This window comes from Amblyomma mixtum, chromosome 3 (assembly GCF_055824585.1).
Source record: "Amblyomma mixtum isolate Tamu chromosome 3, ASM5582458v1, whole genome shotgun sequence".
NCBI classification, from domain to species: Eukaryota; Metazoa; Arthropoda; class Arachnida; order Ixodida; family Ixodidae; genus Amblyomma; species Amblyomma mixtum.
Genome location: NC_143014.1, coordinates 5,326,286 through 5,348,427, shown reverse-complemented (window position 1 = coordinate 5,348,427; position 22,142 = coordinate 5,326,286). Strand labels below are relative to the sequence as shown.

Sequence of the window (22,142 nt, the reverse complement as noted above, 5' to 3'; positions counted from 1 at the left end):
ATAACACTATTCTGCACCCTGATTCCGCAATGCCTGCATGACAGCTGAGGTTTCCACTGAGTAAAATGCTTTCTTGTGATCAGTGAACGCTATATATAGGGGCTGGTTATATTCTGCGCATTTCTCTTACCACCTGATTGATAGCATAAATGTGATCTATTGTCGAATATCCTTTACGAAAGCCTGCTTGATCATTTGGTTGATTGAAGTCTAGGGTTGTCCCGACTCTATTAGTGATTACCTTAGTAAATACCTTGTAGGCAACTGACAGTAAGCTAATCGGTCTGTAATTCTTCAAGTCCTTGACATCTCCTTTGTTGTGAATTAAGATAATGTTAGCGTTATTCCAAGCTCCTGGTACGCTCGAGGTCACAAGGCGTTGCGTATACAGGGTGGCTAGTTTTTCTAGCACAGTCTCTCCTCCGTCCTTCAACAAATCTGCTGTTACCTGATCCTCACCAGCTGCTTTCCCTTTTTGCATTGCTCCTAAGGCTTTCTTTACTGGTGGGATGTCCCATTGCTGTGCTCGGCTGCCTCTCTCAGTAACATTCTGATTGCAATCGCTACTGCATAGATTTGTGCGTTACGTTGTCTTGAAAGACACTGCCTTTTGTACAATTTGCTGTCGCAGTTTTGTGACGCTCTGGCAACACTGATACCATTGGCATTTCTGTCTTCTGTGATGGAGAGTATTTAAACCAGGGCGATACAATTTTAATTATCATAAAAACTAATATTTTACTGCTTGCATTAAAGCCGTTGCGGTGGCTCAGTAGTCATGGAGCTTGGCTGCTGATCCGAAAAACGTGTGTTCAATCCCAGGTGGAATTTCGATGGAGGCGAAATTCCAGAGGCCCGTGTACTGTGCAATGTCAGTGCACGTTAAACAGCCCCAGGTGGTCGAAATTTCCGGAGCCCTCCACTACGGCGTCCCTCATTGCCTGAGTCGCTTTGGGACATAAACTATACACCAAGCCATAAAGTTTAGGAAAATATTGTTTGTTTGTGCTTTTCTGTCATGAACGTATCGTGCAGAAAGGCATTGGCACCGCTCAAAGCAACACTCAAAGGCCGTCGGAACTGACCATGTAGCAATGCGCCTTTGAGTGGATAGACTATCAGTTCAGGGGCTTTCAAATATTCAAAGGGTTCAGCCTCGCCATCCATCTGTCTTAGGATTGCACTTGGCACCAGAAAGACTGCGTTCTTTCCTTTAATAGTTCGGTGTTTAGCCTACTTCGGTTAGGTGCAGAATTTACTTTTCTACCGGCGAGGTTCTTCAGTGTGTCATTTGATGTAAAACAAAACAAAAATTCGTCAACGAAAGTTAGTTATTGCCTTTCCAGGTGGTCAGTTTTCGCAGTAAACAATGTATCTGAACACGTGTCTGCACGCAGTTTATTTTTATTTGTGTTTTATTTCAAAATACTGCAAGCCAATATATTGGCCCATGCAGGAGGGGCTATACAAGGCATTTAAAAATGGCAAATGCGAAAGGGTATACATGGGGTCGCAAGCAACGAGCAAACAGCGAATCATGGGCAGGATCGGAGAAAAAAATTGTGACCCTGTGTGCTGATCACCTCGATCTTCATCTCGACAGCAACAGCATTGAACGTGCTCACCGAATAGGAAGTCACTCCGATGACAAGAAACGCCCCATCGTTGTAAAATTCGCACAGTTCAAAACCAAAGAGACCATACTGTCCTCCTGCGGGCAAAAACTTAAGGGGACAAACTACGCCATCAGAGAAGACTTTGAATTTCCTACTCGCCAGGCACGTGCAAGCTACTGCAGTTCATCCGACCACAAAAGTGCGCGTTTAAACTTGCTTTTGACAAGCTTTATGTTGGCAATAGATGCTATTTTTACGACCCTGCCACTGCTAGCGTATTGGAAACCCCTAACTCAGCAGCTAGCGCGCGACGTAACATAGGACCACCCACCGAGAGCGCTTCAGAAACCACGACATGACCCACTAAAAAACAGGTACTATCATCCGTCCCCATCCGGCGTCCTTTGCTATGCCTTGATCTTAATATTGCATTCACGAATATTCGGAGCGTCATCCCAAAACGTGACGAACTTGAGAGCTTCATTACTGATATCGACACTGATACTGTGCTCCTAACAGAAACCTGGCTGAAAGAGGACGGCGAAATCTTTTCCCCTAATCTTCACTACACAATATACCGGCACGATAGGAAAAGCAGAAAAGGTGGTGGCGTCCTCATAGCTATTAGGAACATATTATCATCAGCACTGACGACACCCTCGAACTCGTGTGGGCATGCCTGAACGACAAGACAAGGAAAATTTTCCTGGGCATTTGCTACAGGCCACCGGATAGCGACACCCCTATCTTTTTATTTGGCGATTTCAACTTCCCGAACATTAGCTGGCCCCTACTCTCAGTGCTCAATGGGTCATCTTCCAACGATTCCAAACAATTCCTTGATTCAACACTTGACCTCAACCTACACCAAGTCATTACATGCCCAACAAGGCAAGTCTTCTCCTCTGCTGCTAGCAGTCCGAATATTTCTCCTGCCACCTCAACAATGCCCATGCCTCAAGTCACAGTCACCGCGACGGGAATAGAAAATCTAATCAGTTCTCTTCTTCATCATCTGGCTGTGATAGTCTAAGTCTCAAGCCAGATACTGCACCTAATATTTACACAATCATTAGAATCCGGAGAAATCCCAGACGACTGGAAGATAGCCGAAATCATACCAATCTTTAAGAAAGCTGACCGCTTCTAACTATCGCCCTATTTCTTTAACGAGCATTCCTTCGAAATTATTTGAACAAGTTATAGTGTCCAATCTAATGAACCATCTGGATTCAGTTAACTTTTTTTATCCTCACCAACACGGTTTCTGTAAACACTACTCCTGTGAAACGCAATTGGCTGAATTCACACATGACATCCTTCGCTTAATGGACGACAACCTTCAAATCGACGCCATCTTTTTAGATTTTTCAAAGGCCTGCTCACTAAACTTTCTTCCCTAGGCATTCCTGACAACCTTATCACCTGGATTGAGACTTTTCTTAACGGACGCATGCAATTTACCTCAAGCAATGGTTACCACTCACCCTTCACTAATGTTACATCAGGCGTCCCCCAGGGCGCAGGCTTATCACCATTGCTATTCCTAATTTACATAAACGATCTTCCAGTTAACATAAACGCCAAGCTACGACTATTTGCAGACGACTGTGTCATATACAGCCCCATTGGTCATCCCACCGACAGTCACCTCCTGCAAAAAGACATTGATGCAATAGCTACATGGTGCAACCGATGGCTCATGCCCTTAAACCTTGAAAAATGTCAACTCTTGTCATTCTCTCGCAAGCGCACTGTAATCCAGCACACTTACAGCATTAACACGGTTCCGATGGCTCCAACAACATCCTACAAGTACCTTGGTTTGCATCTGACATCGACACTCTCTTGGGTAACTCACGTCCAAACGACATGGTCCGATGCCTCTCGTGTCCTAGGTTATCTCCGGCGAAACCTGAAATCAGCATCTCCAGATGTTAAAAAACTGGCTTATCAAACATTCGTCCGCCCCAAACTTGAATTCGCATCATCTATCTGGCATCCATCCCAAGCATACCTTTCCGCCGAAATCGAGGCCATCCAAAATCGCCTCTGAATATTCCAAAGAAGTTAGTATCACTGCTCTCTTTCCCTCCCATCCCTTGAATCATCTCACGTCTTTGCCTGCTTCATCACTTCTTCCACCATCCAGCTTCAAGACACCCCCACTTCTAAAATCCCCGATAAGAACTTCAAGTCGCCTCAGCCATAGCCACCCCATAGCTGGTATCAAGACCCGTACATTAGCAATGGATAGTTCATTTTTCCCCAATGCAATAACACTCTGGAATGCCCTACCTAACGACATAGTTTTATGCAACGATTCAAAATCTTTTCCTACAGAACTGGCCCGTCATCTTCAGAATAAGTGGATTCCTTGTCATTTTTACCACGTATTGATCACTGACTTTCATCTGTGCTCGCTCCCGCAAGCATATTTTTTTTTTCCTTTGTATGCTTTCACTGCTCATGTAAACCCTTTATCCTTTTTCTTTATTTTTTCTCTGTTTAGATTTTGAAGTTTGTTGTGTGTGTTCATTGTGCGTGTGTTTTTTATGCTTCTTTTATATGAATTGTAGCCCCCTCCTTATGTAATGCCCCCTTTAAGGATGAAATGAAATACTACGCTCTCTCATTCACTGAAGAAACTGCTTCTCGAGAGCTTTACTGAAATTGGAGGACGACTGCAAAATGGCCTCGGGAAGAGAGTTGCAGCCGGAAACAGTCCGTGGGAAAAAAAACTGTGCTTGAAAGAATCAGTCCTTGCAAAAATGGGTTCGAGCAAATGATGAATACGTGAATGGTATGTTCGGCGCGACAATTGCGGGGCGGGGTATGTTTAATTTATGTGTTAAAGGGTTATGCATAAACAATAGACGGGAAATTTTTCTGCGTACTTCAAGTAGTGGAAAATGGTTGGTTTTCATTAATGTTGTAGGCGAGTCTAACCTAACCGCTTTCCTTTGCACCATCTCTATCTGGTCTTTCCTTATGAATGGATCCCATAAAACCTTTGCGAACTTGGACCTAATAAATGTTGAGTGTGCAAGGAGTTTGACTTTACTTGGGGCATCTTCACGCTTCCGCCTTAAGTAGCAAAGCTTAGAAAAAGATGAGCAAATGTCTGCAATGTGGAAAGACCATGTAAGTCATATGCTAGCGTTACCCCTAAATATTTATAATGTGTAACCTCATGGATTAAATGATTAAGCAGGGTGTAAGAGAAAGGACAAAATGTTTTTTATGCAAAATTCTCAAGAGAACAGTTTTATCAAATTGCATATCCCATTTTACACACCACTGATGAACAGCTAAAAGTGCATTTTGCAAGATGTAGTGATCATTCTGATTATTTATGGTCTTAAAAGTATGCAATCATCTGCAAAAAGCTTTAACGAGACATTCTCGGGGATAGAAACTGACAGATCATTTATATAGATTAGGAAAAGCAGCGGCCCAAACACGCTCCCTTGGGGTACACCTGAAGTAACTGATGCAGCCATTGACCTATGGTTTCCTGTGTTTAAGATAAGCATGAATCCAACTGACAATGTAGCCTCTTCTGAAGGTCGAGAGGGGTTCAAGAGGAGGTGGAAGGCGCGTATTAAGTGCACGATCCAGAAACGGATGGAAGCGTTGGCTCAGAAAGCACAACGGCAGCAGCGCGAGCCCTGTGGATGGGGATTCCAAGCTCGTCTTTTTACCACCGCAACTCCATCTACACTCTCCGAGCATTCTTAGAAACTTGTCCTGTTCGGCCGATTTCGGTATCAAATCGAATTAAACGTCCTGGCCCTTTTTTTTTAACTCACTGTCGAAAAGAGGAGGAGTCATCCAACACTTGGGAGTTCCTTTCAACCAGTCATGTGGCGGCTTCGCTTTTGTTTCTTAGGTTTCCATGAATAAATAGTTCCAGTCGCAGACTACATAGCTGCAAATAAAAATACGCGTGGACACTCTGCCGATGGCAAGCCACCACCCAGGCTGCTGAGCAGGTGAAGATGGTTTCAACCTGGGCTGTCACATCCTGTGGGCACAAGGTTGGCCGGGGTAGGTTGTCTAAACTATCGACATGAAACAGGACATACATTGGATTTTATTAATGAACTTAATAAGCAATATGCGAAAAGTCAATATCACCTAAGCTGTCTGGTGGTTTTCTGCTACTGCATAAAAAATATCCGAAATTCCAGAGGGCCCCCTCGCTCCGAACGCCCATGGTTGCAGCCTAGGAAAAAATTGGCTGTGGTTTAACTACTGTTGAACCTGGTCAGAGAGCGAAAGTGTATCGGGCAACTAGACGTGGCTGCGTTCCGGACAACTGCCAGCACCGCAATTTGTCCAAGTGACTGCGCTTCATTCCCGTCCCTGTCGCCGCTGTCTGTGGCAATCGGCCTCGGTAGGCGCCTTTTATTGCGAAAGCAATACTACTCGCACTTTCAAGCCTTCGCGTGACCCGGCCGCAGTTACGTTTGACCTTTAGCGGAGTGAATATGGGCGACAACTCGCTCCCTCAGATAGCCCGGCTGCAGTCACGCCGCGCACCGGTGGCGCTACTGCCGCTGTGACGTCATACCAGCTGTAGATTATGGGCGACCAACAGAATCGTGCTGTAAGATTCATTCACCCTGACTGCTCTTTCAATACAAGCGTAACAGCATTACAACCTCAGTCCAAACTTTTGAACCTTAGCACTTGCCATTGCATCACAAGCCTCTGCTAAAGCTATTTCAGTTCGACATAACACCACCTTCACGCATATCCACTGCACTGCACATCCATTTCATGTTGCTCAACCACTTCCTCGAACAGCCGCCGACTGGAATGGCCTTCACTGCTGCCATCTTCTGCCCATTGATGTTTGCGTCCTTTCTCTTCACCTGTGATATGCAATCCCACCCCTAACATAATACCCTGAAAGGGGTCTTTAATACCCCTGTCACACGGCCAATTTCAATCGCCATCGAACTTGAGGGAGTTGTGGTGCTGCTACACGGCAAATCTCAATGGCCATTGAAATCGTTCTCACATCTTACGTGAAGCTCGTGTGGCGCCACAATTGCTACGTTCGGTTTCGCGCAAATAACAAAAATATATTGACGAAACTTAACTAAATGTTGAAATACACTTTTTTGCAGTCATAAGGCGCGTTCACACTTGTTCAAAAATCCGGCAAGCGAAGCGGATTCGCTCGCCGCAAAAACTAGTACCTGTTCTCATCTGTTGACACCCGGGCGAGTTGGAACGGCCGCGCCGCTGCTGCTTCTCGCTGTACGCACCACATCGCCGCTCGCGGCATACACAGATACAGTGAGAAAAGAGCATAAATTTATGCTGTCTACGTACCATGAGCGTATGCACGCTTACGTACGCTAAACGCAGGTGCATTCCCACATTTAGTTCAGCGTACGCTAGCAGAGACGCAAAAATAAACTCAGCCTCTAGTGGCGCCATCTGGTTGTCAAAACGGGAACCATTACTGTCAACAAACCGACTCTCCTCTTAGGCCTAGCAGCGGCAGAATCGTCACTCTAAATAAAAAATAAAGCAAATTTATCACTTATACGTTTTCTTATAGGCAAGATGAGACAAAGCGAAAGACCGGTGCCCCATTTATGACCAGTGAACGGACAGAAAAAGGCAGCAACGAAAATCCAGTCCGAAGCGAGGGGTCCGGCTTTGAAGGGCGCCGCCATGTTTGTTGTCGTTCAAAGCAATGCCAGCAACCTAGAATGCTAGAGAGGGCAAGGCAACAGCGGCGGCGACACGATGTTAAAGCGTTGTTTCTTCATTGTGCAGATCCTTGGATGTGTCGTCGAACCAGTATCGTGGAACTGTGCGCCGAGTGACGTCATATGCGCGCGCTTCCCCTACGAGTCATCGTTCTACGAGCAGCGCGCGTGGACCTTCGCCCGTGCATCGCCTGACTGCCCTATCGCTGTGTGCGATGGTTATGGCTTGCCAGGGGGATCAACGGTCTGGCTCCTGCGTGTTCCATGGAACTTTGGCACTTGTGAGCGCACAATTGACATCAGCAGCACCACGACGTCACCGGTCAAGGGTATAAGAACGCCATCTGAGGCTTCGATCATCAGTGGGCAAGGCAACAGCGGCGGCGACACAATGTTAAAGCGTTGTTTCCGATATTTTCCGATAAACTGCAAATTACGCCCCCCCACATTGAGCGTTGCCACAGAATCGGTCGAAAGCGGGAAGGGCATCCACGCCCAGTCATTTTTAAGTTGCTGGATTTCCGCGAAAAGTTGTTGGTGATGAAAAATGTCTCGAAACTTAAAAGAGTCTGAATATTACATTAGTGAAGATTTTTCCGCCAACGTCCATGCTATTAGAAAAAGAATTTGGGATCCTTCAGCAGTTTTCCGAAGCCAGGGTTCTGTGGTCAAGCTACGTTATGATTACGCTTTTATTGACAGAGTTCGCTACATTTGGGACGACGTGTCGAATGCTCTTATCAGAGACCCGAGGTTTTCCATTAATCGCATTTGCCGATCATCATCTCGCGATTCCTCTCCTACAGATCAATTTTCTCAGTCACCACGTTCCGCTTCCCCTCGTTGACTGCCACATAATTCCGATTGTAACCTTTCAGTTTTGAACTTAAATGCCAGAAGCATAACTAACAAGTTCGCAGACTTCCTATCTTTAATTACTGCACACTCACCTCATGTAGTTGGTATCACAGAAACTTGGTTGCATGACGACATATTAGACTCCGAATTCACGCCTCCTGGCTACGTTGCGGTTCGCACAGACCGACGTCACACTAAAGGTGGTGGCGTTGCATTGCTTTTTCGGTCTGATCTCAAGTTTTCAATAATGTCACCGCCAGGTGACATAGAATCAGTCTGGTGTAAACTTTATCTGGATAAAACACATGTCGTGATAGGCGTCTTCTACCGTCCGCCAAGTTCCTCTGTAAATGAAGTTCAATCTCTTATTCAGTATATTAACGAGCAGCATTTCAATGCGGGCAACCTTATTTGCATGGGTGACTTTAATGCCCCCGACATCCACTGGCCTACCTTTACGCTGGTAAAAGAAACCCCCATAAATAGAGAACTACTTTCCTTTTCCCTTTCATTTGACCTTATTCAGATTACCAATCAACCTACAAGATGCGACGCTCTGTTAGATTTGATTTTCGTTAGTTCTAACGTTGTCAGAAAGGGCTACGAATGTGATGTCATTGAGGGAATTGCCGACCATAAGGCCGTTCTTGCCTCCTTAAATTTTTCTATTACTAAACAGAATTACATTTTTTCCACAGTTCCCGATTTTAATCAAGCTGATGACGTTTCAGTAATTGACACCCTAGCTGATGTATTTGAAGAATTCATTGCACTGAGTTCTACATGTAATGTCAACACATTGGTGAGCTATTTCGAATCCTTAGTTACAAAATGTATTCAGTGTTTTATTCCTCAGAAAACAAAGAAGAAAAATACGAAAATTCCCTGGATTACACGAGATATACTACATGTTACACGGCGTGTACATAGCTTAGGCGTACGAAGCGCTTAGGCAATCAGGCAGCCATGACACGTTTCATCAGAGCGAAAGAAGAGCTTCGATTGAAAATGAACTCCGCTAAGGATTTTTTCTTCCGAGTACAGCTACAGGATCTACTAAAGACTAACCCGCGTAAATTTTGGTCATCTGTTTTTCCACGGGATACGACAGCTACTACAATGAGGGTTAACAATGAATCGACTAACGATCCCTTTCATATACCCAATGCATTTAATGAGTACTTCCACTCTGTATTTCCTCGTGACAATAACGTCGTCCAACCAGTCACCATTGCTCGTAGTGCCGTGCCAATCAATGATATTAATATCGGTGAAGAAGGTGTTCTGAACCAAATTATGTAACTTGACACTAAGAAATCTGCTGGACCTGATGGTATCCCGAACTTCTTTTTGGTACGCTACTCATTATGGACCTGTCGCTACCTTGCTGTCATATTTCGCGAGTCTCTTGCTTCCTGTACAGTTCCTTCATCCTGGAAAATGGCCCAAGTCGTCCCTCTATTCAAAAGTGGTGACAAGCAAATCATATCCAATTATAGACCAATCTCTTTAACCTCTCATGCATGTAAAATTTTAGAGCACATTATTTACAAACACATCATGGAATACCTCGAATCACATCATTTATTAACAAATGTTCAGCATGGCTTCAGACGCGGTTTCAGCACTTTAACACAACTTAACGAATTTACTCACAACATTTGCAGTAACCTTGATGCAGGCAATCAGATAGACGCAATATTCATTGATTTTTCGAAGGCATTCGATACTGTGATTCACTCAAAACTTATGTATAAACTTGACATGATCCTCAATAACCCCCGCCTTCTCAATTGGATTTCAAGTTTTCTTTCCAACCGTTCTCAATTTGTGTCCTTCAACCGAACTAATTCTAGGGTAGCAGACGTGCCCTCAGGAGTTCCACAGGGCCATTGCTTTTTTTGATTTTTATAAATGACTTGCCTTGTAACATCACCTGTAACCTACGTTTGTATGCTGATGACTGCGTGTTGTATCACAAAATTTCCTGCCTTGATGATCACTTATACCTTCAGAAATCATTTTCAGAATTTAGCTCTTGGTGTGCTACATGGCAAATGACTATCAACATCCGCAAAACTGTTGTTATGACTTTCACTAATAGAACGACACCTTCCGTGTTTACTTACACAATTAGCAATACCCCCATTCAGAGTGTGAGTCAATACAAATACCTTGGTCTTATTTTCACACCCAGTATGTCATGGTCCAAACATATAGATTTCATAACCTCAAAGGCACTTAAAAAGTTAGGATACCTCCGTCGCACAATAAAAGCTGCTCCTAGAGATACGAAACTTAATCCGTCCACTACTTGAATACGCCTCCCCTGTATGGAACCCGCACAAACAACGCAAAATTAACCAAATCGAGGCAGTGCAGAAGAAAGCCGTTCGCTTCATATGCCACACGTTTGGTAGAGATTTTTCGCCTTCCACACCACTTTCATCACTGGGCCTGCAACCACTCTCATTGAAGGACTGAGTCTTTAAAATTTTTGGATTGCATTATTAACTCTTCCTGCCGGACCTCTGCAAATGATTACCTAATCCCGGCTGTGCCATCTAAAACTAGAAGTCACCACAGCCTAAACATCACGCCTTATTTTGCCCGCATGGACACTTTTAAATACAGTTTTTTTCCGCGTGCAATCGAATATTGCAATTGTTTACCCGGTTCTACTCGCTCTCTTCCTTTAGAGCTGTTTTTAGCGGCTATTGAATAGTTTTTCCGTTTTTCTTGTTTTCACTTGTACTGTTTCGGACGTTTGCCATTGTTGTGCTCCATGTTTTCCTACATTGTTGTTCACACCCACCCCTGCAATAGCCCAATAGGGCTGCAGTATGTATAAATAAATAAAAACCTTGGGCAACGCTCGAAGGCCCTCGATAGCCATTCAAACTGTCCGTGTAGCAGCACTCGACCGCCTTCGAGGCGACAGACTATCGGTTCGAGGGCCTTCGAAATGCCCGTGTGACGGGTATAAGTCGACCGTTAATCAGGAGCTGGTCTACTGGGGTTACTGCGTAGTAGTGCCACGGCAGAGGTGGCCTCAGAGTAGGGCCTGTGCAGGGGCACATGCCTCTAGTGCTTGTGGAAACAAAGTGGGTAGAGGCAGTAACTATGAACAGCACCATCACTGAAGCACACGCTGGTATCTGACAACGGACCACGATTTGTGTCAGCCGTTTTCCAGCTGTTTGTGAAGACACTTGTGAAAGTAAAGGGTGACAGTATGATTACCCGTTTGGCCCGGCTCTTATGCCATTGCCGCCAGACACCTGTAAAAGGAGAGAAATCTGCTTCAGATATGTTGGTGGGATATTGACACAGTGCATTCTTCGTCTTCACTCTGCGCTGTTCTTGGGCACGCGTCTCCCCGAGGAAACTGAAGTAAACGGTTCAGCAGTTGGCGTTACGCTGTAAGACGACTTACCAAGCTCTGTGGCCCTGCATCCTTTCTGGTCCTTCCTCGTTCCATGACTACTGGTGGAGGTGCTGGATAATGCACCCCATGCTTCGGACCCTACCATCAAGCCAACCCTACTTGAGCCCGCCAAAATCTCCTACCATCGAGATTACGTCTACCCACCAGGATAGCCGAAGGCTCCGAGGTCTTCTGCCAAAGTTCGAGCCTTTCCAATTCGACCATACCACGAGGACGCAAGCTGCTAACACTTCGCCGTCCTTCGTGTTGCAGCAGCCATGGGAGCTACCGACCTTCCAAGCCTTCCCAGGTGAAGACCCGGAGGACTAGCTGGAGAAATTTAAGCGCGTTGCCCCATACCAACAGGTGGGCCGACAATTGGAAGCTCCAACATGTTTTTTCACTGAATGGTGCAGCTCACACCTGGTTTGAAAACCACCCGACCACATTAACAACATGGAGTTCCTTCGAAAACCAGTTCCTGCCAGCTTTCACCACCGTGCTCTGCAAGGAGCGAGCCAAACTGCTCCTGAAGACGCGAGTGTCCTCGTTTACTTTGAGGACAAGACAAAATTATTTCAGTAATACTTTTTTTATTTCGGTGGGCTCACCCCAAATGCATGTGGAGAAAAAATCCCGTTTGCTTATGAGGGGCATCACAGAGCCAACATTTGTTGGCTTAGTTCAAAGCCCCCCCCAAAAACCGTGCCAGAATTTGTGTTCGAGGTCACCACCTTGGAGAAGACACTCGAGCTGCGATCCAAGTACTACAAGCGTCCGTCCTCCCTGATGACTACTGCCGTCATTCACAGCTGCAACTGCCAATGTGAACATTTCATCCGACTATTCTGTTCTTAGTGGGCCATTCGCCGCAACTGATAAAGGCTTGGATGGGCCCACAGCTTCGTACTGCCGAAGGTCACTTGTTCACACCAACAGGCACATGCACGTCCCAGAAGAAACATACCTGGCAACACTCGTTGTACTCGCCCAATTAAAAGCTCATGGCGTGGTTGGTGCAACCGGATGAGCGTCCTTAAATCCCCCAAGGTTCCGCCACTCCATCAGGCGGCGGGCAATCCAACGCGAGACACATTTCCCCAAGATGGGCACCAATGAAAGTTGCACAGTGCTGTAGCAGGCGGAGTCAGCCCGAGGGAACTGGAGAGGAGAAATTGCAAGTCCGCTGCTAATTCCTTCAGTGCAACAACAGTGGTGCAAGTGGCTCCGTGAAAACACATGTGGTCCTTGTGATGCCGCGGCCCTCAACTGTGGTAAGCTCTACGGTGGGGCTGGCTCCTAATAGAAACGGGTAATTATTTCATGGCTCTGTCTCTTTATTCCCCCGTGCCCTTGGTTCCGTCCGTCACTGTCCCCGGGCGTCCTTCTCCGGGAAGGTCAGCCCCACCCCGCAAAGCGTGAGAAAATCCCGCAGGCGCTTTCTCAGCATGGCATCCTTCTTTGGGGTCGTTGGCTGGTTGCAAGCTGAGTCATAACAGCCTCCTCCCCCCCCCCCCCAAATGAGCCTCAGCGGGTAGCAGTCGCCGCTGCTGCACGAAGAGACAACTTAATTGCTTGCAGAAGTACGCCAGCAGCTCTCTGTCACTCGCAACATTGTCTTCTTTGACGTTGACCAAAGTCTTTGAGGCATCTCCGAAGCTTAAACCACATTCCCAAACAAGCACTGAACTCCCCTCTGAGTAAACGAGTTCAAAAGAGGGATCGCTAAAATTTCGTTACCATAGCTGTTGGAGAAAAGCTCACACTGAAAATTTCTCAGGTCCCACGTATGCTGAGAAACCAAACCTGCTGCAATACACATTCACACATACAAATGCACGAAAAAAGCTTAAGTAGCAATTTTGGATAAGTGAAGAGCCCCCCGGACTGCTTAGAAAGAACGGCTAAGTGCGTCCGCGTTCTGGAAAATTTCACTTGTAGTGTAGCAGCCGCGCTCGCTCACTGTGGCGAACTGTGAAGGTGAAAGACGACGAAGATCTTGAGGTGTGAAGCAGCCCGAACGTTTGGCTGCAGAGCGACCTAGGTTTTGCTACCCCCTCCTACACAGTGGCCATCCTGTGCCGGCCTTTGCCTCAGCATCAACACCTGCCCTAACATTTCTCAAAGGCTTGTCATGTTCGCCATTTTTCTTGCGTAGCGACGCTACTTGAGCTTTGCTCTCAGTGATAGGTGACGGCTCACCTGACGAACTATTGGCTTCTATTTCCTCCGAGCACGATAGCTCATTTTCCTGCGGTCTGTCACTAGCCGCTGTGATTTGGCTTTCGCTAAGCTGCTCTTTGTTTCGATGCAGCGCTGAGCCGCATTCTGCGCTTGCTATCGAATTGTCAAGGAGCGCTATATGTCGGCCACTGCCCGTCGGAAACTCAAAACAATCTGTCTGCATTCGAATTTCCACAGAGCGTAACAGTTCGCTGTCCCGAAGTCTGCAATTTGGAGCACGGCATTAATATTCTGGATTACCACAACAATCTGAGCCCTTTTCAGCTAACTCTGCCCTCTGACTTGGCGCTTCAGCGTTGCTGTACGGTGACTCTCCGTGACGCTTTTTCCCAGAACGCTGTCTTTCGGTGCGATGGCATACCAACTCGCTACAGTCTTTCTGGCACGGAACCTCTGCCTTATTGCCTGCACTTCCTAAAATACTATCCACTGTATCTTTATTACGGCTGGCAACTCTTTTTCTCTGCCTCTTAAATCGACAAGTGCTGCCCCTGCAGCTGGCATTTCTTTCTGGGCTTAGACCTGCCCTGTTGTCACCTAGCGGGGTTCCTAGGCACTTGGACCTTTGTAATTCGCCTCTACACCAAAATACCTGTAAAGAGCGCTTTTCACTGTCTCACAGCTGACAGGCGCACTAATACGCTGCCATCACTAGCTCTTCTCCTCTTCGCAAAAAATCACACAAGAGCTCTTTATGCGCCTGCACAGTTTCCTCTAGCTCAGCCCGTCTCCCACTTTTTCCCCCTTTTGTGTCAGCCTCTGTACGTCTGGGCTATTTCCAAAACAACTGTGCAGGATTTAAGCCTCTCTTAGAGCCTGGTCCACATCAGGGGAAAAGCCCACACGTGTGACCATTTCGTGAGACAGCTGCTCTCTCTTTCAGATCCCGTCGTTGCGGCTCCGTTTGGCAGCGTGTTGAGTCTCTGGGCTGAGGGAAGACTGAAGCTTCTTAGTTTGGGAAAATGAAAATAACAAGAATTAAAAGTGAATAGCGCTGAGCGACTGAATGAGCCTTTGCGACAGTGCCCAGAGCGTCCTTAAATCCCCTAAGGTTCCGCCCCTCCATCAGGCAGAGGCCAATCCAACACGAGGCACATTTCCCCGAGATGGGCACCAATCAAGTCTGCACAGCACTGTAGCACACGGAGTCATTCATTGCAGAGTCAACCCATCGGAACGGGAGAGGAGAAACTGCAAGTCCGCTGCTAATTCCTGTAATGCAAGCGGCTCCGTGTCACCGACAACACATGTGGTCCTTGCGATGCCGCGGGCCTCAACTGCGGCGAGCTGTCTACAGCTCCTGATGAAAACTTGATGGCTCTGTCCCCAGGCGTCAATCCCACCACAGGCACTCTCTCCACACGGCATACTTCTTTGCAAGCTGAGTCATGTAGATCCCCCCATCAAAGACACTACCGATGTCTAGAACACCACAGTTAGCGCAGCATGCCTCACCGAGCAGTAATCTGCCGACCCTGCACTTTGTCACAGCATGGACTTTCTGAACGGTACAAGCGTGATTGTCCAATTTATCCGCACGCACTAAGCCGTACCTCATGGCTATATTTGAAAGGTAAAAACGTAGCGCAAAGAGACAAGGACACAGAAAGACAGACAACACACGGCGCGCTAACTTCCAGCACTGGTTTATTTCAGAAAGGAAAGGTGGTTTTATATCGACATCTGTGGACATAAAAGATCTGTAGTATTCCATTCCGCATGATGCTTTGTTATCCTGTATTGAAGAATGTATAGACCAGCAAGGGCGATTGCTTTTCAAAATGCTTCTGGCATCTCGGTGAATGGATTTATACAACTTTTGAAATTATATCTCAAGTCAACGTTCATAGTATGGGATGAAAAACCTTATCTTCAGAAAGATGGCATCTGTATAGGTTCACGCATTGCACCCATCCTCAGCGATTTGTTTTTAGCCTGTTTGGACAGGTCTTTTGCTGATACTGTAAAAGATACCAATGTAATCAAGATTTTTAGCTACGTTGACGACTTTCTAATTGTACTTAACAGTAATGACAGTCCCTTTATGGATGACATTCTTAATGTTCTCACTCTTTTTCGTAACCATTTTAACACTCTTGAACCAACGTTTGAACTACCTGAAAACGGGGTTATCCAATTCCTTGACATCAGCACCACAGTGCATCATGACTGGACATGCTGGATGTTCAAACCTCGTGGCGAAAAGCCATTGTTACCTTTTCATTCAGCCCATTCCAAGCTCGTAAAAAGATCTATTGCTAGCCTTTCATTTTTTAATTGTTTGAAGTCTTGCCCGCACCTCATGCATGAAAGTTTTTCTCAGCAGTGCAAGAGGCTTGCGAATGCTGGATACCCTTCCCATGTCCTAGTGTCTGTGGCGGAAGGTGTTTTGAAGAAAGTCTGCAATAAAAAAGGCCAGGATAACCAAGAAGCCATGGGTAAGAAAGGAAAAGTTTCCGTCATTCTTTATTTTCATAAGCTTTCTCATAATCTAAAAAAAAATAGCGCAACGTTCGGGAGCCAGAGTGGTTTTTTCGGCGCCTAAGAAGTTGAGTCATCTGTGTACGAAACATTTCAAAAAATCTAAAAAGGGTGTTGGTTGTACGAAAAAACATAGGAAAAAGTTTGTCAATTGTATTGAAAATGTCATTTATCAGATTCCTCTTTCCTGTGGCAAGCAGTAGTTTAGGGCAAACCGGCAGATGCCTGAATGATAGGCTTCGAGAGCATGGGCGTGACGTAGATGATATACGTGGAAAAGGGTTGTCAGCCCACTGCCGTGGGTGTCACTGCATACCGCTTCTTGAACAATGCATGGTTTTAGAAGTGCACAATAACCGGTTGACACGAGAAATCATAGAAGCGGAATGGATATCACTTTTGAAAGATGATTGTGTTAGTACCCCCTCTGTTTCATTGCTGGCAAAAGAGCTCGCATATCTGGCTGATACGCTTTGACGGCGTGTTGGTCTTGATGTCCATATAAAACCAGTGTTGGAAGTTAGCGCCGTGTGTTGTCTGTCTTTCTGTGTCCTCGTCTCTTTGCGCTACGTTTTTACCTTTCAAATATGAACCAACAAGCCCAAGCATATACCCTTCTTATGGTTATACCTACAAATCTGTCTGATGAAATTAATACCTTCCCACGATGAGCCAACTTGTGGACATTTAGGAATCGGCCATACACCAGCATGGATTAAGGTACAGTATTACTGGCCTTGACATACTAATGTTGCCCAATACGTCAGACTGTGTCGCAAGGTGCCCCCAACAGAACCACCGTCGAGGCCATTCCAGCAGATCGGCATGGACATGCTGGGACCCTTCCCACTTTCACACTCAGGTAACAAGTGGGTCATCATTGCTACGGACTACCTCACGCAATACATGGAAACCTCAGCTCTGCCAAGCGCCACAGCTATGGAAGTTGCAAAATTCTTTGCTCATCACGTCGTTCTGTGTCATGGTACACCGGAAATTCTAATCACCGACCGAACTACTGCATTCACGGTCGAGTTGCTGCAGCAGATTTTGCTCATACAGCCCACCGGAGGCCAGTGTCGTACCCTCCTCAAATGAACGGTTTAACCTTACAACTGAACAAAATGCTCAGTGACTTGCTCTCAATGTATGCTGACATCGCGCATAAAACATGTGCTACCCTACGTCACCTTCGCGTACAATATACCACAGTATAGGAAACGACCACCATTCCACCTAGTTCACGGCCGCAAAGTACACTTAAACCTCATAGTGACGATGTAACAAAGTATTCCAGTTTTGTTATCAATTCGCGTACATAGAACACCATGTATTTTTAGCTTCAATAATACCAAGTAGATTTTGCTGCACTTTCAATGTGATGGTCAAATGTTTAGGGGAAACCCCCAAGGTGGAGTAAATTTGTAATAAGGGAGTAATTACTCGGGTGGATGCCAATGGGTAATTACTCCCTTGTTACTTTCAATGTGAGTGCTGGCTGGAAACGAACCCGAGGAAAATATATATCACGGGTGCTAGTGGTTGAGCAGAGCGCGTACGTAATATGGGCGTCGCCCGGCTTTCGCGTACAGAGCGCATAGCTAGGCAGACGCAAATACAACGCCATCTGGGATAGTCTGCCAGGCCAGCCTCGCCTGTGCTGAGTGGCAGCGCTTGGTAGAAGGACTTGAAGGGTCAGTGCCGTTGCAGGGGAGCACACGGCATGGCCCGCTGCAAAGCCGCAGCAGTAAGCTCGGGGCACTCACAAGATGATGACAGCGAAACCAAACTTAACACGGGCGCATCGTCACCCATGAAGTGGTTGCTGAGGCGGCTCATGAGCTCGCAACATAAGCAAGACGCGCATAACCCGTTGCTGCTGCCGAAAAAAGGGCAGAAGGACCACTTCAATCAAGGTTTTTGCAGTGAGCTATCCACTGCGCGTTTCTGGTGGATTCTTAGCATGCCAGGAGACGAATTTCAATGTAGCAAAATTTCAGTATTACAAAATAAACTCCCAATTTTACTGACTTGGTTAAATCGAGGTTTAACTGTAACTACGATGCTGGACGCTATGTTACCCTATCTGGATGACGACAGTCTGCATGCTGATGTTCACGCCTTTCTGCACCTCGCCGCAGAGGCCCGTCAGCTAGCCAGGGTGCGGATTCAGAATCAACAACGCTGGGATGTTTGACGCTATAACCTCTGTGGGGTTTGTAACAGGGGGATAAATAAGTCCTCCCCCGGTTAACTGCAGCTGAGACCATTCAAAATTGCCACACCCCACCCCTACCGAGCGCAGGCCGACCACTGCTCTCAGGGAAACAAAGGCATTTATTGCTACAACAATAACGCCAGCCAACCTTTCAGCGCCCTTCCTCGTCACTGAAGCGTGTGGTGCCGCTGAATTTGGACAATGCCAGTCACCCAACACTGGACCGTCCAGGGGCGTCACAGCAGTCTACCATTATGGCTCTTCATGCAGGTTGGTGGAATGCCTCCTTACAGCACCGATGCCTTTTGCTGGTTCCGCCCCATGTGATTTTTGCACAAGTGTGTTCACGCTCTTCTTTTATCGAGAATGCAAAGTACTGTCGAAGGCGACGCTATTTGTGAAAGCGTAGGGCTGTGTTTTTCATGCTGCTGCCGTTATTGTGCAGAGATGTTGAACTGAATCCAGGGCCTGATAACGACTCTGCTCTTCAACAGCTTCTGGATGGCCAGGCTGATATTAAGCAGAAATTGTTATCCATTGAGGAATACCAGGCTGAGAACAAGGCTGCCATGCAGGCTCTTAACACAAGGTTGACAAAACTAGAGATGCAGATTGGCCATCTTGATGAACTGAAGAGCACTGTTGCGAAATGCCAGGAGAATAATCAATTGCAACATGCCGAGCCTGCGGGCCAAATTAGATCAGCTAGAGAACAGGAGTCGGCGTTGCAACTTGCTTTTCTTTGGCATTAAAGATACAGATCAGCAAGAATCAAATGCAACAAGTGAAAATCATGTGAAAGAAGTCTGCAGGGAACATATGGGAACTGAAGATTTAAAATTTGAAAAAGCCCACCGAATTGGCAAATTTAGCTCCCAAGTAAAAAGCGACCCATCATTGTAAAGTTTGCGACACATAAGGAAAAGTTAGCAGTCTTTGCAAAAGCAAAAACACTCAAGGGTACTTCTGTCAGTATATCTGATGATTACTGCGATAATGTACGAAAGAAACGAAAAATTCTCTGGGAATACACGAAAGCACATTGTGATGAATCGGATCGTCCAGTCATCAGATATGATACTTTATGCCTGAAGGATGGAAAGTATATATACGATGAAAATCAAGAGTGTGTGAAGCGGGTCACGTGACTTAAAGCCGATAACTGTCGCTTGTCTTTTTTGGTAGTTAGTTGCCGTAGCATTAAAAACAAAAAAGATGAATTACTGGGTCTTGTTGAACTGACGAAGCCGTCCGTCGTTCTTGGATGTGAGTCATGGCTACATGGTGATACTGCTGATAGCGAAGTGTTTCTAAGTAATTACTGCAGCTATAGGAAAGATCGCGACACGCATGGTGGGGGTGTTTTCATCCTGGTAGACGACACAGTTAATTCCCAGAAACTTGATATTGACGTTGCAACCAGTGAGGCTGTTTGGGTCAAAATACATTTAGGAAATGGTAAATATATCGCTGTGTGTTCATTTTACCGACCACCAGGAAGTGCATCCGACACCTTAAGCGACTTTTGGAAAGCTGTCGAATCAGTTAAGCATGACTACATGGCCATCGGAGGTGACTTTAATCTACCTGAAATTAATTGGTCCCATTTAGGCATGGTATCAAGTAGCGGTAATAAGGAGACTAAAGCAATGCTTAATATTTGCGCCTCTTTCGCTTTGACGCAAATCGTGACTCAACCAACTCGTGGGAACAACGTTCTAGATCTTTTCTTGACTAACATTCCTGAGGCTGTGCACCCTCCTGTAATCTTGCCCGGGATCAGTGATCACAGTTCAGTCCTGTGCGAAATGAAGCTGGATTACGTCAGAGTTAGTGATGGCGGGCGTCGTCGCTTATATAGCTATGGTAAAGCATGTGTTAGTGATATCTGCGCTGCTCTCGAATCCTACTTCCATGTGTTTGAAACACTATCTGAAACGATGTCAGATCACGAGCTGTGGAAAATTTTCAAAGAAAAAATTTCAGAGTTACGTGAAATGTACGTTCCTAGTTGGATCTTGACGTCACGACGAAGAAAAACCAAGCCTTGGTTTAACAAAACTGTGCGCAGGTTCATATACAAAAGACAGGCTGCTTACAGGGCGTATAGAAGGAATCCTTCTGTACAGAACAATGAAAAATTAAAAATTACAACAAACGCAGCGAATGTAGCCGTTAAACAAGCAAAAGACTTATTTTTTTCTTCTTTTCATTTGCGCATAAAAGAGTGCCCTAAAGAATTTTGGCAGTTCATGAAAAGAAACGGCAAGGATCAAGTATCGATTCCATCTCTTGTACATGAAGGTTCCATTATCGACGAGAGTATCGATAAAGCTGAGTGCTTCAATGAGTTTTTTTCTTCTGTATTCTCTGCTCCTTCCAACACCTCTCACGTTGAGCTCAATTTTGGTCGAGTTAATTCTGATCACATGCGTTGTGTCGAGTTTAATCAAAGCGGAATTGAGTCGATCCTCAAAGGGCTGAATGCTGCCAGTGCTCCTGGTCCTGACGATCTACCAACTGCTCTTTTCTGTGCGTGTGAGTTGTCTGCATATCTGAGAGTCATTTACGCAAAATCCTTAGAGGAAGGTGCACTGCCTTCTGACTGGAAATTAACCAATGTAGTTCCTGTGCACAAATCTGGCCCTCGAAATGTTGTTTCTAACTATCGTCCCATCTCTTTGACGAGTATTGCTTGTAAAGTTTTGGAACATGTGTTTTTCACTAGCATTATTAATCATATGAATACGCATTCCTTATTAAGCAATCAGCAGCATGGTTTTCGTAAAGGCCTTTCTTGTGTAACACAGTTGACTGAACTAATTCATGATCTGACAAGTGAACTTGATGAAGGGTTGTCTGTAGATTGCGTCTTCTTGGATTTCAAGAACGCATTTGATGTTGTTCCTCATTCTTTTTTGCTTGAAATATTGTCTTGGTATAACATTGATGAGAGAATGATTGACTGGATACAAGATTACTTGCACTTAAAGAAACAGAGAGTAGTTATTAATGGAAAATTATCAAGCGAATGCATTGTATCTTCTGGTGTACCTCAAGGATCAGTGCTCGGACCTTTGTTATTTTTTATCTTTATGAATGACATTTGCTCTAATATCTCTTCTCATATTCATCTGTTTGCAGATGACTGCGCATTGTATAGGGTCGCTGATAGTCCGAATGACTGTGTGCAGTTACAGAATGATCTGAACAGGGTGTCTGATTGGTGTAAGAAATGGGGTATGTTTATTAACTTGCAAAAATCTGTGTATATGCGAGTCACAAAAAAGAAAAAGCCCCATGAATTCTCTTATACAATTACTGGGACACTACTTTTCTCAGTATCAGAATACAAATATCTCGGCGTATTCATAACCTCCAACCTAAGCTGGAGACGACATGTCGACTATGTAACAGGAAAGCGTGTCGCATTCTTGGTTTTTTAAGGCGTAACACCAAGCAATTCCCTTTAGAAACAAAAGAGTTACTTTTCATGACAAACGTTCGCTCGGTTCTCGAATATGCCTGTGCAGTATGGGACCCTTGGCATAAAACGGATATAGATA

At 45.6% G+C, this 22,142-nt stretch overlaps 2 protein-coding genes across 10 annotated transcripts in view; one reads left to right on the top strand and one right to left on the bottom strand.

Annotated features, from left to right (window-relative positions):
- The window catches only part of Dhpr (dihydropteridine reductase), a 44,268-nt gene extending 27,387 nt beyond the window's left edge, over positions 1-16,881 (top strand). The window contains exon 5 of the mRNA XM_089578100.1: positions 7,416-16,881. Coding sequence (XP_089434226.1) covers positions 7,416-7,683 — 268 coding nt within the window. The 3' untranslated portion in view covers positions 7,684-16,881. The remainder of the gene's footprint in view (positions 1-7,415) is intronic.
- LOC149349136 (protein SERAC1-like) overlaps positions 1-22,142 on the bottom strand; it is a 229,782-nt gene that overhangs the window by 2,448 nt on the left and 205,192 nt on the right. For 3 of the 9 annotated variants that reach the window (XM_089578093.1, XM_089578098.1, XM_089578092.1), the window contains one exon: positions 3,478-3,531. The exons of 2 other annotated variants lie outside the window; for them this stretch is intronic. In XM_089578093.1, coding sequence (XP_089434219.1) covers positions 3,478-3,531 — 54 coding nt within the window. Of the gene's footprint in view, positions 1-3,390; positions 3,532-4,432; positions 8,551-11,449; positions 11,488-15,506; positions 16,278-22,142 lie in introns of those variants that run through there. 4 more of the 9 variants (XM_089578094.1, XM_089578095.1, XM_089578097.1 and 1 more) reach the window with 4 other exon arrangements.